This window comes from Mastigoproctus giganteus, chromosome 7 (assembly GCF_048544385.1).
Source record: "Mastigoproctus giganteus isolate SK-2022 chromosome 7, ASM4854438v1, whole genome shotgun sequence".
NCBI lineage: Eukaryota > Metazoa > Arthropoda > Arachnida > Uropygi > Thelyphonidae > Mastigoproctus > Mastigoproctus giganteus.
The window spans coordinates 74,695,654-74,713,080 of NC_143581.1; the positions used below are offsets into that span (position 1 = coordinate 74,695,654).

Below are 17,427 nucleotides of genomic sequence, written 5' to 3' on the forward strand. Positions count from 1 at the left end.
CCAAAAATTTCATTACTTCATACAGCATGTCATGTCCCCCACTTTTTCTTAGTATTGAATACACCGTGAATAGTCAAACTAATAGAGCAAACTTATCTGCGAAAAGATGTAAACCTCCCAAACACTTCCTAGTTCATTTCACAAATATAAGTGGTCTCAGTTTGAATCTCAATGATGTCCATTTCCACTTACAGTCTGCCAAACCACATGTACTTTTTCTGACAGAATTTTAGTTATCAGTTGATTCAACCACTGCTCATCTCAGTTGCCCAAATTATTCACTGTATGATTCCTTTGGCCTTAACGGTGGTACTTGTGCATACGTCCACTCTGATATTCCCTGTCAGAGACTTGGTAATTTGGAATACCTCTTTTCGATCTTCTTTGACTTAAAATCTCATTCATCCGTCATCTCTACCATTCTCCCAATTCCACTAATCACTTGGAACTCTGACTTCCCCTCTTTGCAACTTTACTCTCCTAACAATTTTCCTTGGTGATTTTAATGTTTACAACTCCAGCTGGCTTCCATTTTCTAGTCACACAGACCAGGCTGGTCGAGACGCTGAGGCTTCTGCAATTACTAATGACCTCGACAATCCTAACCATACAGCCAACACGCTTGATCTTTTTCTCACAAACAACCTTGATCTTTTTCTCACAAACAACCTTGATCTTTTTCTCACAAACAAACTTCTAAGTACACAGTTGAAGTGAGTGGTCCTCTACACACCTCAGCTCACAACTTGGTGATTTTCTCTTCTCCAATGGAGCCTTTATCTCATGGCAATTCGCAAGCTCATGTTGTTTGGCATTACAAGAATGCAAAATGGAATGGCCTGCGAGATTTCTTTTCTTCTTTTTCTTGGTCAGATTACTGTTTCAAAACTTCTGATGTCAATGTTTGCTCAGATCGTGTCAGTGAAATTATTCTTGTAGGAATGGAATCCTTTATTTGATATTCCACCTTAAAATCTCATCCTTTATCTAAACCTTGGTTTTCTAATAAATGTGGTAAGGCTGTTCAAGGAAGAATGTTGCATATCGTAATTGGCTTGTTTCCAATTCTTCAGTTTCATTTTCTGCCTACACCAGAGCTCACAACAATTGTAAAGCAGTTATTAATCAGTCCAAACTAGATTTTGAACAGGTTAAGAGTAGAAAAATTGCATCTTGACCTAATGGTAACCGAGCATTCTGGTCTCTTGCCAAAGCTATTGGCCGCAACTTTTACCCATCTCTGCTCCCACCTCTGTCAAAACCGGATGGTTCTATTGTCACTTCAGCCAAGGATAAAGCTGACCTGCTAGCATCCCATTTTTCTTCCAACTCATGTATTAATGATCTTGGTAAAACACCTCCCACCATTCCTAGCACATTCCATTCAATGCTTCCTGTGGTTTTTCATCAAAAGGATGTCAGAAGGATTTTGACAAATCTTGATGCTAAGAAAGCTCGAGGTACTGATGGTATTTCTCCATTTGTTCTCAAAATCTGTGCTCCCGAACTTACTCCTGTGCTTTGCCGCCTTTTTTCACTTTCTTATTCCAAAGATTTTTTCCCTTCTGCTTGGAAATTTGCTCATATCCAGCCAGTTCGTAAAAAGGGTGACAAATCCCTCCCATCCAATTATCGTCCCGCTGCAATTACTTCTACTCTTTCTAAAGTAATGGAGAAATCAATTAACCACCAAATCTTAAACTATCTAGAAACCTTCCATCTGATTAATGATTGCCAGTATGGATTCCGTCAGTGTCGATTTCCTGGTGATATTCTGGCTTATGTTACCTACCTATAAACAAATTCAATGGAAAAGTTCGGTGAAACCCAAGCAGTTGCTCTTGACATCTCAAACTTTCGATCGTGTTTGGTATAAAGGTCTTCTAAACAAGCTTCCATCTTATGGTTTGCCAACTGTTTTTTGTAATTGGTTATCCAGTTTTCTCTCTGACCGCTCACTGAGGGTGATGGTAGATGGATCTCTGTCTTCTAACTTCTCCACTAATGCTGGTGTCCCCCAAGGTTCAGTTCTTTCCTCCACTCTTTTCCTCATGAATATTAACGACTTGCTTCCATTGACCAGAAATCCTATCCATAGTTTTGCTGATGATAGCACATTGCATTCCACTTTCCAATTTGAGAAACCTTGCCGAGAAGTTGAAGCTTGAACACAGAACTGTTCAAGCTTCAACTTCTCGAATATCCACTACCAAGTCCTTAATTGCCAATCTTCACATAATTCTCCAGTGGGGCAAAGACAGCTTAGTTGACTTCAATCCTTCTAAAACTCAGTCCTGTGTTATATCTCGCAAAAAAGGATTCTTCTGCTCCTACACCTATCTTTGGTGACACTGATTTCTAGACAAGATGATATATCTCTTTTGGGGATTACCCTGACTTCTAATCTCTCTTAATACAAGCACATTACAAATATTGCTTCCTCTGCAACTAAAAAACTTGGTTTTCTGTTTCACTCTCAGCGTTACTTTTCTTCCAAACAGCTGTTCACTCTGTACAAATTGCAAATCCACCCTACCATGGAATATTGTTCTCGCATCTGAGGGGGTGTCCACAAAACCTCTCTTAGGCTTCTAGATTCCATTCAGAAGAGGGCAGTTAGGTTAATTAATCACTCATCTCTAACAGTCTCTCTCCTCTCTCTGTCTCATAGATGCACTGTTTCTGCTGCATGCCTTTTCCACAGATACTTCTTCTGAATTGGCACTGAACAGCACTGTTCTTCTGAATTGGCTTCTATAATTCCCGCTCTCTCTTTAAAAACAGTCCGAACACGTGCCACCACCAGACAATATCCATTTTCTGTCCAACTTCAAACTCACAGAATCGACATTTCATCTTCCTTGTTTATTCATTCAACTGTTGTTTTCTGGAACAACCTGCCTTCATATGTATTTCCTGAAAATTACTGTCTACAGAAGTTCAAGTCTAATGTCAACAAATATCTTCTTTCATCTTCCCAACCTCCAACCCATGCAGGGTACTAAGTACTATAGGTTCTAATACCTCTCACGCTCGGGGTTTCTATAATAATAATAAAAAAAAAAAGGATGGACAAGTAACCTGAACCTTTCAGAGAAGTGTCTAGTACCAGAGATCCCAGCATGTGCCAGTTTAACACACCCTAGGCCATTACTGACCATCCACCTGCTTGAACAGTTCCTTATTGACATGATGGGTGCATAGCTTTGTGTAGCTTCCACCAGATATGCACCATCCCGTCTGCTTGAAATAACTAGAAGCAGGACTCACTGAACCATGAGACCCATCTCCAATCATTCAAGGTCCAGTGGCAATATTCATTTGCCCAGTTGAGGCGTAGAGTCCTGTGTCATGGTGTTAGCAATGGGACTCTGGCAGATCAGTGACTCCCATAACCTATTGCAGCTAATGATCGCCTGATGGTCTTGGTGGAGATGTTTCTGGCACCTCCCTCGTTGACGTCAGTGGAAATTTGTGCCACTGTCGCTTCTCCGGTTGGCTGAAAACAATGTGAAACAGACGTTGATGGCCACATTCATCCACCATCTTTCTCCACCCATATTGCTGTTCACGACGAGATGTTATTCCAGAAATGGCATATTCCCAATACACTCTTGATACTGTTGAACAGGGATAGGGCAATTTCTGTACCACCTCCACAATAGAGTGACCCATGTGTCGGGTGCACGCACACTATCATCCCTCTTTCAAAGTCAGTTTACTCACGATCTTTATTCATACTGACATCAAATTATCGTCTACGTGAATGCAGTGTACCTATATACCTGCCAAGTGGTGGGTTTGTCCACTAGCGAGAGGGGTGACAGCATCATTTTGCCTAGGAACCAGGTGACCCATGAATTCTGTCCTTTCAGTGTATAATTTACAGTTTTCTTACTGATGATAGCTGCATTATTTAACAATGCAATTCATCAGAATATATAAAATTTCAAGTGTGGAATTACAAGACTTTATTAGTTTCATATCATGTTTAAATTTCTATTAATGGGATTTTAACCATTTATAGTACTTTAAGAATGAATGTTTATACCAAGTCACAACTATAATTTCAGAAGTACAAATTTATTTTTTGTATACTTCTAATAAAAAAAATCAAAAATAAAATTAATCCCTTTTAAATTAAGTTTAATGGCTATTTATATGTGAATAATATTCTTCATATTTTTATATATGAATGCTTACCCAAAGAAAAGGCAGAGTCTGTATTCTTCAATTTTACTACCAAGTCTGAATTTAAAGAATTGATATCTTCTTTACCACTATCTGTAAGTTCATTTAATCTACCACTCCAGAATTCTGGTATATATCTGTAAAAAAAATTTTTTTTTAATATTCTTCTTTGGATCAATAATCTACATAGTGCAATAAAACATTATTGCAATTATCATGCATTATCAATACCACAATAGGATTAGAGAAATTAATAAAACATCTATTCTTCAATACCACAATATATATCAACTGATAACTTAGAATTCATGGCTAGGCCATAATTATACTATATTATTGAAAAGCAATAATTTTTTTTATTACTGTTGGTTTTAGAAACAATTACACATTTCTCCAACCTCAGAATGAGGATGGAGAAATGTGTAATTATATTCAGGACTGTAACTTTATATTGTTGTAATAATCAAAGTGATATCACAGCCACACTCAATAAACATATGACACAGAACACAGAGAATTCATTATAAATAAAATAAAATAAATAAATCAACACATCGCTAAATAAAGTTACAGATGTATTTCGCTGCAAGTAGGAAGGGAGCAAAACTAGACAATGAACAACATGATACTTTGGTCACTTTTGATGCAACTCAAAGCAAGCAATGGTGTTAGGAAACAACATTCCTCATGGAGGATTAAGTCACTAGCAGTTACTACAGAAAGCCAACTTGTGCTAAGGGAAGAACATACAATATCAAATTAATTACACAAATCTTAAATTCAATAATAATAATAATTAGAATGTCCAATATCCAGCAACCTCAGAATCTGATTTTTGGTAAATATTCTAAATATAAAAATTAAATGTCAAAATCCGAGTGTACAGGCAGTTCCCGCTTTACTATGCTTTTTTTTTTTTTTTTTTTTTTTAATATCAGGTATCAACAAAAGCAAAAATATGAACGTTAATTGCAAAAAATGAATGTGAAACATTCATAAATACCGCATTTCAAACCACGCACATAGCTATACAATATTCCCCACTTTACGACATTAATCCATTCCAGAGACATCATCATATCGTGAAAATATTGTGTAAACCCAATAACACATTGTGTTTTTTTTGGTAATTCGTTCCACAGCCTTGGAAGTTGAAATTTTCACTATATAACTTTCTAAAAGGTCACTTTTATAGTGTAAATTGTATTAGTTACCAATTCAAATCATTAAAATGCACTACACTTTCATTGTTATTATATGTTATAAGAACATATAATATGGGCTGTTATAAGAACCAATTTTGAACGGCTTTGTGATATTTTTCTAAAGCACATTTCTGGAGGTCATGACCATAAAACAATAAAAACAATTTGCACTTTCCAGTTTATTGGGCTTTTCTGTTACTGAAAGCAAATATAAATGGGTAGTAAACTCTATCTTATTGCATTTTAGAAAATACCGATAACTGGAATTGTGTGGTTTTTTTTATTTTATTATGGTGAAATGTGTTTCCTCTTTACTGAAACCTTCAATCGTATAAAAAACAAATAAATTTTCAGAATATTCTCTTCATTCCTTTTTTTAAAGCTTCATAAACTTGTTACTCTGCGCAAATCGTGTTAGTTGCAATTTGTGCGTTCCAAAATGCTTAAGCATGCTATTGAAATTTATAAATAAAAGAGAAGATTATCTTGGAAACAAATTCCTCTTGAAGCATTTATAAAGAAGATGACTCCTTGTGCAACAAACCAACGAGTGCCGAGCCAATAATGAGTGAGCAACGAGTGTGCGTTTAGTCGATGATGATGAAGAATAAACATTCTTTAACATTTGTAAGTCATAAATAATTTATTTATTATTATAATTTGCTTGATTTTATAGGCAACGTTTTCATTTCTTTGGATAAATCAATCATTGTTTAAACAAACTAATTAGCTAACTAATTTCATTGTTGAGAATGTAACTCCTATTTTTAACATTATGTCTATGGGAAATAAATTCCAGCTATACGAACATGCGATAGGAACGAATTAACTCAAAGTCAGGAACTACCTGTATATACAAGTTAAAAAAAAAAAAAACCATTTGCTCCGCAGCAATGCTGGGCACCCACATTTTTACAGTTTATCAATGTGATCAACTTATTAACTATATTATTTAATTCCTATTAATTTTTTATCCCCTTTGGCTGTTAGTTAAAATTATAAAACAAAAAGACACAAATGAGAAATCCAGACAAAACAACATTTCTCATGGAGATTACCAACAAAATCTTTAATAATGTTCCATTAAAAAAAAAAGCTAATGATTATAATTTGCAGTTCTTACAAATGCATTCTGCCTGCAGTTCTCCATTCCAAGCTTCACATACGTACAGAAATTGGCAAAAAGTAGACAGCCACCTGCGAATGAACAGGCTACTAATGTATTCTCCATTTACTTCTGTTTGGATTTTGACAATTAAGTTCATTTAGCTTATTAGAACATTAAAAAAAAAAGCAGCAGGATGAAGAGTAGAGTAATTAAATTTTATTTACTTACAAAATGTATTTTAGTTTTCATCCTGCTGCTTTTTTTTTTTTATGTGTATAAAGCCTTGAATGGTTTGAGCATGCTCAATGCTGATGGGATTCTGCCTCTTGCTCAGAATAATCACCTGAGAGGGCATAAATTCAAATTGAGGAAAGACAGATGTAGGATAGATGTCCGGAAATTTGCCTTTAGCCAGCGGGTAGTTGGTTGGTGGAACAGACTTCCATCCCTTGTTGTGGAAGTGGATAGCCTAAATAAATTTAAGGCTCAGCTGGACAGGTATTTCGAGCGAATGGAGGGGTGAAGTGGAAGTTTTTTTTTTTTTTTTTTTCCTGGCTGATGCTGCATAAGCTTGCTTTCTTGCATCATATGTCTCTGCTAATGCTAATATCACACAGTTTTAACTGGGTTGTGCATTTTGGTTTTTCATTAGATTAAAATGTACCTTAAAATCCAACACAATTCCAAGGAGCTTAAGTTATGAATAACGGAAAGGTACTTGTCTATTAACCCACATAAGAACTAAGAAATAAAGATATTTGTGAAAGAATAAATATCACAGACTTCAAGTTTATCCTTGGACCAAAACAGCTAAAAAAAGTCGTCAGATTATAATAGAGAAGATAAAGTCAAATGGTGTTTGCACACTGACTAACAAAAAACAAAATCACCAGCATAGAAAATAAAATCTAGATTATTTTGCATAAATGGAACCAAAAATAGTGAACAAAAAGCAATGCAAAAAGAAACTTGATCCTTTGAAGAATATCAACAGAAATTTCAAGCTAGTTATCATCTGGGACATTGGAGAATGGCAGGAAGAACTGCAGGAAGAACTTAGATGAAATGTCTGACAAAATAAAATCAGACTATTAAAACAATACTATGAAAATTATAACAAAGGAGAGACACAGTGTCAAGTGTTGAAGCTTCATCAAAAAAATATCACATTTAAGCCAAAATAGTCATTCTTCACTAAGTAGATTTTCCCTATTAATTGTTCAAGACATGTACCCATTGATCTCCTACTCATGAAAGCATGAGTAGAAGATGTTTTCAAACTGCTAGGCAAAAACTTGGTTCAATAAGGGTTTCAACATCTTCTGCATAACTTTCAAAAAAGGGGAATAAACAGAAATTGGATGATAATCAGAACATCTCAGTTTAAGAACTTTAGGAATCAGAATAACCTTACATCTTCTAGACACTGGGAACCAACCCTAAACATAAGATCTGATTACATAAATGGGACATTTATATTTAAGATATTTACTGAATTTAAGACAGAAGTTTGTGATTAAATTAAAACCAATCACTTACTGATTCAGTGAACTTTTAATAGTACAGTAATTCCAATAGAGGGGAACTTAGAGGGGGAACAGGTATTCTGTGTGTTATCAGACACTCAGTCTAAAACACAGATGGATCCAATATCTTTCTATTACAGAAGATTTAGGAGAAGTCCGGTTGGCTTGCCTCCCTAAAATCCACTCATGCACACCTTCTCGATAGTAAGCCCTGTTACGTCACTTAGGTGGCAACGAATGTGTAGAGTGGTTCTCTTCAAGATGCCTGGTCAGCGTGAAGAGGAAAAGACCAAACCCTCCAGCATATGACAGCACGATGAAACAAATGGCCCTCAGTCCCCAGCGGCTTTCACTCCCCCTCTTACGGCAGCAAGAAGGTCAGAGTGGAAGCAGAGGGTGCTAAGAATCTCTGGGTACGACCAGGCTGCCACGCACAGAAACTGAACTTGGCCTGTTATAACGTAAGATTGCTCATCGGTGAAGACAGGATATTAGAGCTGTAAAAGGAACTAGAAAATGTGAATTGGGATATCATTGATTTGGCTGAAACAAGAAGAAATGAATCACTTATAAGTTTATCAAGTGGAAATCTGCTGTACACCAATGGAAACAGTGAAAGGAGTGAAGGTGGAGTTGGGTTTCTGGTCCATAAAGATATAACAAACAACATTTTGGAATTCAAAAGTAAATCATCAAGGGTGTCAAGACTAATAATCAAGATTTCTAGGAGGTACAAGCTAAAGGTTATAATGATTTATGCACCAACATCGAGCCATGATGATGAAGAGGTTGAAACAATTTACACCGAAATTGAGATTCTTCTAGATGAGCAGAAAACCCACTACACTATTATTATGGGGGGACTTCAATGCCAAGGTTGGAAAAAGACAAAACAGTGCAGAAAGAGGAAATATAGAAAATTTTGAAATTGGTGAAAGAAATGTTTTATAAGCCTTTTTCACAAGGTCACTGAGTTAGTTCATCTCAGGCGAGGATACTTTTTCTCTCCAAAACTGGGGTTTTTTCATCCAGCAAACTGACTACAGAACACACAAGAGGTGAAAGACTTGTGGAATTTGCAGAATCTCAAGGACTGTCAGTAATGAACACTTTTTTTCAAGAAAAGGGTGAACAGAAAGTGGACATGGAAGAGTCCAAATGGATTAACAACTAACGAAATTGACTTCATTCCCGCTAACAGAAGATATACTGTGAATGTTACCGTCCTGAATAAGGTAAATGTTAGAAGCGGTCACAGAATGGTAAGATGCACACTTGATATAGATGTAGGAAAGGAAAGGAAAAAACTGACTGTAGTAAATAATATGAAGGTCTTTGAGATAACAGAAAAGGAGAAAGAGCAGTATGTACTGGAACTTAAGAACAAGTTTGAGCTTCTGCAGACTGCTCAGGACCAAGATATCGACAAGAAATATTACAACTTTCTGAAAGTGATAAAGCCCAAGAAACCTATAGGGAAAAAGAAATCCAAAGAAGAAAAAATTAGTCAAGAAACACTTGTAATGATGAACCGAAGGCAACAAATGAAGAGAAAGATAAACACCAACAAGGAGAAAACTGAGTATACTGAGTTATGCAAAGTCATTAGAAAGAGGCTCAGAGAGGACATAAGGAGTCTAGGAAAATTGATCGCCAGCAATTCACCGCCACGTCAGTTTATCGCGTTTTGCCGTCTAGAAGCAATGTGTTTTGGTCAAATCATAAAAAGTTATTTTATGATTTGACCGTCTCAAAATCTATAGTTATTGATTGAGGGGACATAGCTGGTTCCAATACTTTCAACTGCTGTAGTAGAGATACATACGTTTCCTCAGACTTGTTAGGCAATAATGCATAAACTAATGGAAGCGATATTTGGTCCTTGAATCCATGTATCGTATACAGCTGATAAAAAAGTAAGGGAACAGTTTTGTTTTGAAAGTCCCATCGGCATACCAGTGTTCACTTCGTGCTAACAACTGCAAATTTCTTTTCGTACTGAAAATTAACATACGATTGTCCTCAGGTCCAGAATCAAATTGTAGAAACAATTCTCCATTGCACGATGTTTTATATTCTTCTGTAAAAACTATGTCTCTACGATGCGTTGGAAGAACTGGGCCATCAAAATTTCGATTTCTTATATTTCGGATCGTTCGTTTCATTGTACTTGGAAGCTTAGGGGCTGCTGCTTGGCTACAGATTCTCGAAACATTTGAAATAATACTATGAGGCATATTATTTGTTGTTTCTGCATAAGTTCGAATGGTATCAAGAAGTTGTGCTGCCTCAACTCCTGCTGAGTCTCCACAATGATTGTGCTCCTTCCATGTTTTAACGATGGTGTTATTTACGATAGTAAATTGAGCGGCACATTTGGTTTTTTGGTAATTTTGACACTTCCAATGAATTTTTGTTTCATTTTGCCTGTCTTTATGAAACAAATGCCCACTAAAGCACAATTTCGGTTTTCCTTTTTCTGATTTCAAAAATTCCACTGACATGATGCGTTCACAAACTCAAAAGGATGAAAAATAAACTCAAAATAAGAAAATGTTGTGATTGTAAGAGATTATAAATATATAAGTACCTCCCTAATCGGCACACCCAACCCCCACTTCCCTAAAACATGCTACTTAAGTTAAAAAATAAATTTATATAAATTATATGTATTGCCTGGCGATATTTGTAGGCTATAAATTGTTTATGTGATAAACTGACGCGGCGGTAAACTGCTAGCGATTAATTGCTGGCGATGAATTGCGGGCGATAAACTTTCCTAGACTTAGTCGAGGAAAGTTTATCACCGAAAGTTTAAGAAAATTTAATTTATAAACAATTTATACCCTACAAATGATTGCTAGCATATTTTATCGCCAGGCAATACATATAATTTATATAAATTTATTGGTCATTTTAAATTGAAAATATGGCTTTTCTATAGGTGTTATTTAAGAATTAAGTGCAATTAAAAATGGAAGTTATATGCTAGGTATACATTTCCTAGAAATACATACCATTCCAGGTGCTTTAATTTAATTGCCTGTTATTTTCCAAAATTGGAATTAGGTAGGTACTTACTTAATTCCTTTAACTTAAGTGGAAGTGATCCGGGCGACAAAAAAAAAGAAGTATCGCAATTGTGATTTACGAATTAAAAGGCTTGTTAGCGCATACGATGAACGGGGTGATATTGTTGATTATCTAAGAGGTATAGCGCATAATATTTCTTATTAATAATTTACATACCGTGTTGTAAATATTACAGTTTCTTAGTAATTAATTATCCCAACGTGACTGATTCTGAAGATTGCATAAACATTCATTTTGAATTTTTGCAGTGTACTATGACATACCTAATGTTATAATTAGTTTAGTTTAAAATTAACCAATTGTTATATTGTTCAAATAATGGATTTTTTGACTATTTTTGTGATACATGTAACTATTAAAATACGTAATCTACCTATTAAATTACATATTTCCATACAAGTGTTTTTTTGTTTTTTTTTTATTTCCATACTATTCCCTCACAGTTTATAGAATTCCAAAAATATGTTAATCATAGATTAATGCAGAAACTTAAACAAAAAATAACTTTTTATGATTTGACCAAACACATCTCATTGCTTCTAGACGGTAAAACGTGATAAACTGACGCGGCGGTAAATTGTTTATGCGATAAACTGACACGGCGGTAAATTGCTGGAAATCAATTTTCCGGACCCCCATAAGAAGATTTAACACAAGATAAGTAGAACAAGCATTAAAGGAAAACAAAGGCCTTAAATCAGCAGCCATGAGCAGTAATACAGAATGATACTGAAACTGAAGAATAGCAATGGTGTACTTATAAAGAACAGAGAAGGCATAATTCAAATAGCAGAAGACTACTACAGAGAATTATACAAGGAGCGAGGGAATGATGCCAGCAGTGGGGAAGATGGATTGCAAATTAGCAACACATACGACACACCCGATATTCTTCCTGATTAGGTAGAACAGGCGTTGAAGAAAATGAAGAATCAGAAAGCCCTGGGGGAAGATGAAGTTACTGTAGAGTTGTTAAAATTGGAAGAGATAACACAAAAACTGGCAAGGCTCTTCACAAAATGCATTAGAAAAGGTGTGGCGCCTAAGCAGTGGAATAATGTAATCATAGTTTTGCTGCATAAGAAAGGTGATAAATCATAAATTGGAAATTATAGACCAATTAGCTTGTTATCCCACATCTACAAGTTGTTCCCAAGGGTCATTACTAACAGATTAGAAAGAATACTTGATCAGAATGAGTGAAATTCTGAAAACTTAAGAAAAGATTTATCCACTCACCTGAATTTAACATAGTTTTCAAATGCAAGGAGCTTTCAGAAAAATTCTCAGTAGAACTGGCACCACCAGCAACAAACCTCTGTATCACATCTCTCTTTGCCATAACAAAACAACAGTGAGTCCACCAAAATAAATGTGTAACTTCAGATGGAAACTTTCTGAATAAAAAGAACAGTTGTTCCTGCTGACCATTGTTGATCCTTTTCCATGTTTGACAGTTGATGCACTTCCTTTGGCATTCAACAAGCGTAATCTCTCACTGATATTGGAAAAAGTATGAACAATGATTCATCTGAAAATATGACATGTTTACAATCATCGAGTGTCCAGTTTTTGTGCTCCTTACACCACCGGAACCTCTTTATAGCATCACCTTCAGTAACGAGTAGTGTCGCAATAGCAGCTCCGCAATAAATTTCAGCTATATGAACTTCTTGCCAAACTGTTTTGCAAGCAACTGGATTGCTGAGACTCAAATTAAGTTCTGCAGTTATTTCTGAGATAGTATTTTTTTGTTTTCAGGCTATAATCCTTTTCAGTGTCTGGTGTTCTCTTTCGGTAGGCTTTAATTTTCTACTACAATTCAGATTTTGTTTTTTCACACATAGTGAATGCACACATCACTTTCAATACAGTTGCTCTGGATACATTAAACAAATCAGCATTTTTAGTCACTGATGCCCACTACAAAACATGCACGACCGATTTGACCTCTTTGGAATTCAAACAGATAGTCATTTTCTTCATTTACTTTTTTATATCATCTCTAAATGAATATCAGCGTTTACTATCTTTCATTCAAAGTACTACATGCAAGAAACAAACAAAAAAAAAAAATAAATAAATAAATAAATTATCACTGCATGTTCAAAAATATGCCACACAGCCATCACAAAAACTACTACTTTCATATCAGGTGTTTCCATTATTTTGTCCACCTCCTGTACTTATTATTTGCATCTGAAAAAATGCATTGCACATTTTAATAATATATAGATACATTATCTAAAACAACAACATGCTCAGTTGGCATTGTCAGCATTCTGACCCTGTTGGCATTTTGAGCTGTTACCATTTTAAACAAAATTTTGTATGCAATAATCAAGATGTAATCTAACCACTGCTTCTTACAATGGAATCATTTCCAATTTCTCTCTATTGGAAAAGTTCTGTGATATGGCAAATACTTTTTAAATATTTCTCTTATAGCATGCCAATTAATTCAGCAGCTCAAAATTTTCATTTTACACACAAAAAAGTGTTTGCTGCCATATTAAATTACTGCTTTTGTTATATAGAGCAGTGGTCTCCAAACTATTTAACTTAAAAGGACTAGCACACAACCCGGAATAAAAAATTAAATATACAAGGTTAATATTTTTTTTTTATTTAGAAATCATTTACATGGAAGGCATTAATCTAAAATCACATTTACAAAATCACTTAATTTTAAAAGATCACAGATAAAAAAATACAAAACAAAATTAAATTGAACTTCAAGTGCAAAATTATATGAAATCATTAATGTAACAAGCGCAGTAAATGTAATATAATACTATTTGTTTTATTTATAAATAATTCACATGGTATGCATTATATCTAGAATCACATATATAAAATCACATTTGAAGAGATTTGAAAAGATCACAATCTAATTCGATGCAAAAATACAAAACAAACAAATTTTAAATTAAAGTTCTAAGTGGTATAAATCAAATCAACAGCACTTTTTAGTGGGAACAATGTGTTTGAATATTTTTCATTATTGCTGTATATCTTGGTTTCATATTTTGGGACACGGCTACCCAAAGATCTAGTTCCAAGTTAAGTTTTTTTCTAAACGTGGTTTTAATAATAGTTATAGCAGAGAAAGTCACCTCATATAGGTAAGTTGATCAAAATGGAAGGATTGCATTGCTCTGCTTGCCAAATCAGGATACTCATTTTTCAAAACCCATCCAGAAATTATGAAAAGGTTTTTTGTGAAATTCAGCTCATAAATTTCCATCTTCCCTAATGTCAATCAGCTGTTCTTGGGCAGTGATCGGCTGGTGTTGAATCTTTATAGGCATCAACAAATGGACTCAAAACACATTGTTATTCTTCATTTGACATATTTCCAAAAAAATTTTAAAATTCTGTTTCCAATTTTTGTAAGTGACCAAGTATCGTTGTGTAAGTGGCCAAGTATCGTGATATATTCAAATCATTTTCGACAAAAATTCACTTAATGGTGGAAACATTTCCAAACTGCTCTCTGTAGAGTGCAAGTTTTTTTCTAAAAGCAGTTACCTTCTCGCACATGCTTAAAACATCGCCTTTACCTTGGAGAGAGAGATTAAGAGTGTTCACTTTTTCGAAAATGTCTGCGAGGTAACACACTACCGACAACCACTTTCTCTTTTTCGAAAAGAAAAATCCGTAATTCATCTTTGAGTTCAACTCTTCTGAGAACTTTACTGTGCGATAACCAACATACCGCTGTGTGATATAAAAGATTTTCACGGACACTCACCATCTTATTACAAAGTTTTTTGAAAATTCTATTACTCAAAGGGCTTTTTTTTTTAAATAAAATTAGCGGTAGAGGCATGTGATGAAAGAAAGCTAGCATATGAGATTATGTAGTATCAGCCAAAAAAAAAAAAAAAAAAAAAAAAAATTCACACAAATATTACCTCTAAACGTTTGTCCAATTCCTCCTTGAATTTATTTAAGCTATCAACTTCCACAATAATAGATGGAAGTTTGTTCCAGTAATTAACCACCTGCTGGCTAAAAGCAAATTTCTGCACGTCTATTCTACAACTGTCTTTCTTCAATTTGAATTTATGCCCCCTCGGGTTTGTAATCTGAGCAAGAGGAAGAATTCCATCAGAATTCAGCATGCTCAACCCATTCAATGCCTTGTACACCTCAATCAGATCACCTTGCAGGTGCCTAGTCTCCAGCCACTGCAATTTGCAGAACTTAAGCCATACTTGGTAAGAGGACCCCTTCATTCCCATCATCAATCTTGTTGCCCTTTTCTGTACATGCTCAAGCAACTCTACTTCCTAAAATGAGGCCTCAAGACCTATGCAGTACTGTGGCCTGACCATTGCTCTATATAAAAAGGGATAATCACCTCCCTTTTCCTGCTAACATAATATCTGTATATCACTGACAATACCTCATGACTTGTTTTGGCAGCCTGTCTGCATTGCTCAGAAAACTTCATATCTGGCTGCAAATCACTCCCAGGTCTACACCCTAAGTGTAGTATCACACAGTTGGTACGTTCCTCTGGGGTTACTTCTACCCATATGCAGTATTTTGCATTTGTCAAAGTTGCTACTTCTCAGCCCATCTGCCCAAATTTTATAGATCCTGTTGTAGCACACTGTCATTAACAACCCTGCCAACCTTTGTATCATCTGCAAACTTCACCGGTTTGTCAGATATCAGAGTAGGATCATCAACAGTCGAACATCGATATCGTCGACCAATCTGATTCATCCACTTCTTTTTAGAGTTTATACATGTAAAGAAGACCTTGCTGTTTTTCTTAGCACCTTTTTCCAAAGATTTCACATAATCTGCCTTCGCTTACCTATCTCCTTTGTGACTTGATTCCAGACTAGCTTATATCTGCCATAGGCTTCTGTGTTGCCTGATAATTTATATGCATCCCATGCATTTTTCTTCTCTTCCACTCATTAGTTCATCTGATATCCATTTAGGCCTAAACCTTGAAAAATATTTCTTAATCAGTATGAAAAAGCCCAGCAGCTTCCACAATTAATTCCTTGAATGCTTCCCATTTAGAATTTGCTGTTGGTAACATCATCATCAGTTTTTTTCCACTATACAGAATTTAAAAACTGTCTGAGACCAGTGGTCACCTTTATGAAAGCAAAAATCCCCCCCTTTATCTCTGATGGTAATTATATCTTTAAGTAAATCCCACATCAGTACACTGTGATCAGTGCCACCTATAGGTTCTTCATCTGAAAATTCTTTAATGATCGAATAATCACTGCTGATAACCAGATCAAGAGTATTATCCTCTCTAGTTGCCTCTTGAACATGCTGCTGCTGCTGCAGAAAACAATCATCCAATAAATCCACAAAAGTCTTGCTAGTGTGCGAGTGACCAAACAACAAGTTCCAGTCAATATCTGGGAAGTTAAAAATCACCCATTATAATACAATTTGATTTACTGGCTCATTGTATTTCTCTGTACAATTGTTTGTTGTACCCATTACAGTCATTAGGCCTATAACACACTCCTACTCTCATTTTTGATTTCCCAGAGCTTATGTCACACCAAACTGACTCAACATTGGACTGTTCATCTATGTCAGCTAGATGCACTTCCTTAGACTTTATGTTTTTCTTAATTAACAGCATAACCCCTCTTCCCATCCTATTTATCCTTTCTGTACACATTGTACTCCCCATATTTAAATTCTGCACTGCTTATATCTGTGTGTGACACCACGTCTGTGATATCCCGACAATATCCGCCTTCGATGTCTTGACCAGCACTGCAAATTCATCAAATTTATTTACTATACTCCTAGCATTGGTGTATATGCAAGTATACATGCACCTATTCTTATTCTTAGTTAGCTTAATGCAGCCCATGTATTTATTTGTTTCGTGATGACTCCCACCTGTCCCTGAAATCCCCAACACACAGCCTTCGAAGCCGCTGCTAATTCTAATAGAAGCAGTATAATAATCACTTTCAGCTCTGCCTGTGGCTACTGTTAACCTTTTAGTCTGTGAATCCCCCCCAAGCTAGCAGTTTTCCGACCCACCAAACACTGCCTTGATAGCATCAGCAAACACTCTTGCATCCCTTCTTTTTAAGAGTATCCCACCCCTGTAGAAGCAGTCTCTCCTGTTAACAAGCACAGATCACGCTGAGAAAAATTCCACCCCATGAGCCTTGCACAATCTCTCCAGGGCTGAATCAATTGACAAGGCTCTCATCATGTACTCCCTCCTATCGTGTCTGGGCAGAATTGCAGACACTTTCAAATTTAACCCTAACTCAACTTTTTTTCAACAGTGACC

General features: G+C 35.6%; 1 protein-coding gene across 3 annotated transcripts in view; it reads right to left on the reverse strand.

Moving 5' to 3' along the window:
• The window catches only part of LOC150083001 (pyridoxal-dependent decarboxylase domain-containing protein 1), a 395,987-nt gene that overhangs the window by 117,981 nt on the left and 260,579 nt on the right, over positions 1–17,427 (reverse strand). For all 3 annotated transcript variants that reach the window (XM_090377732.1, XM_090377731.1, XM_090377730.1), the window contains exon 18: positions 4,204–4,328. In XM_090377732.1, coding sequence (XP_090233858.1) covers positions 4,204–4,328 — 125 coding nt within the window. The remainder of the gene's footprint in view (positions 1–4,203; positions 4,329–17,427) is intronic.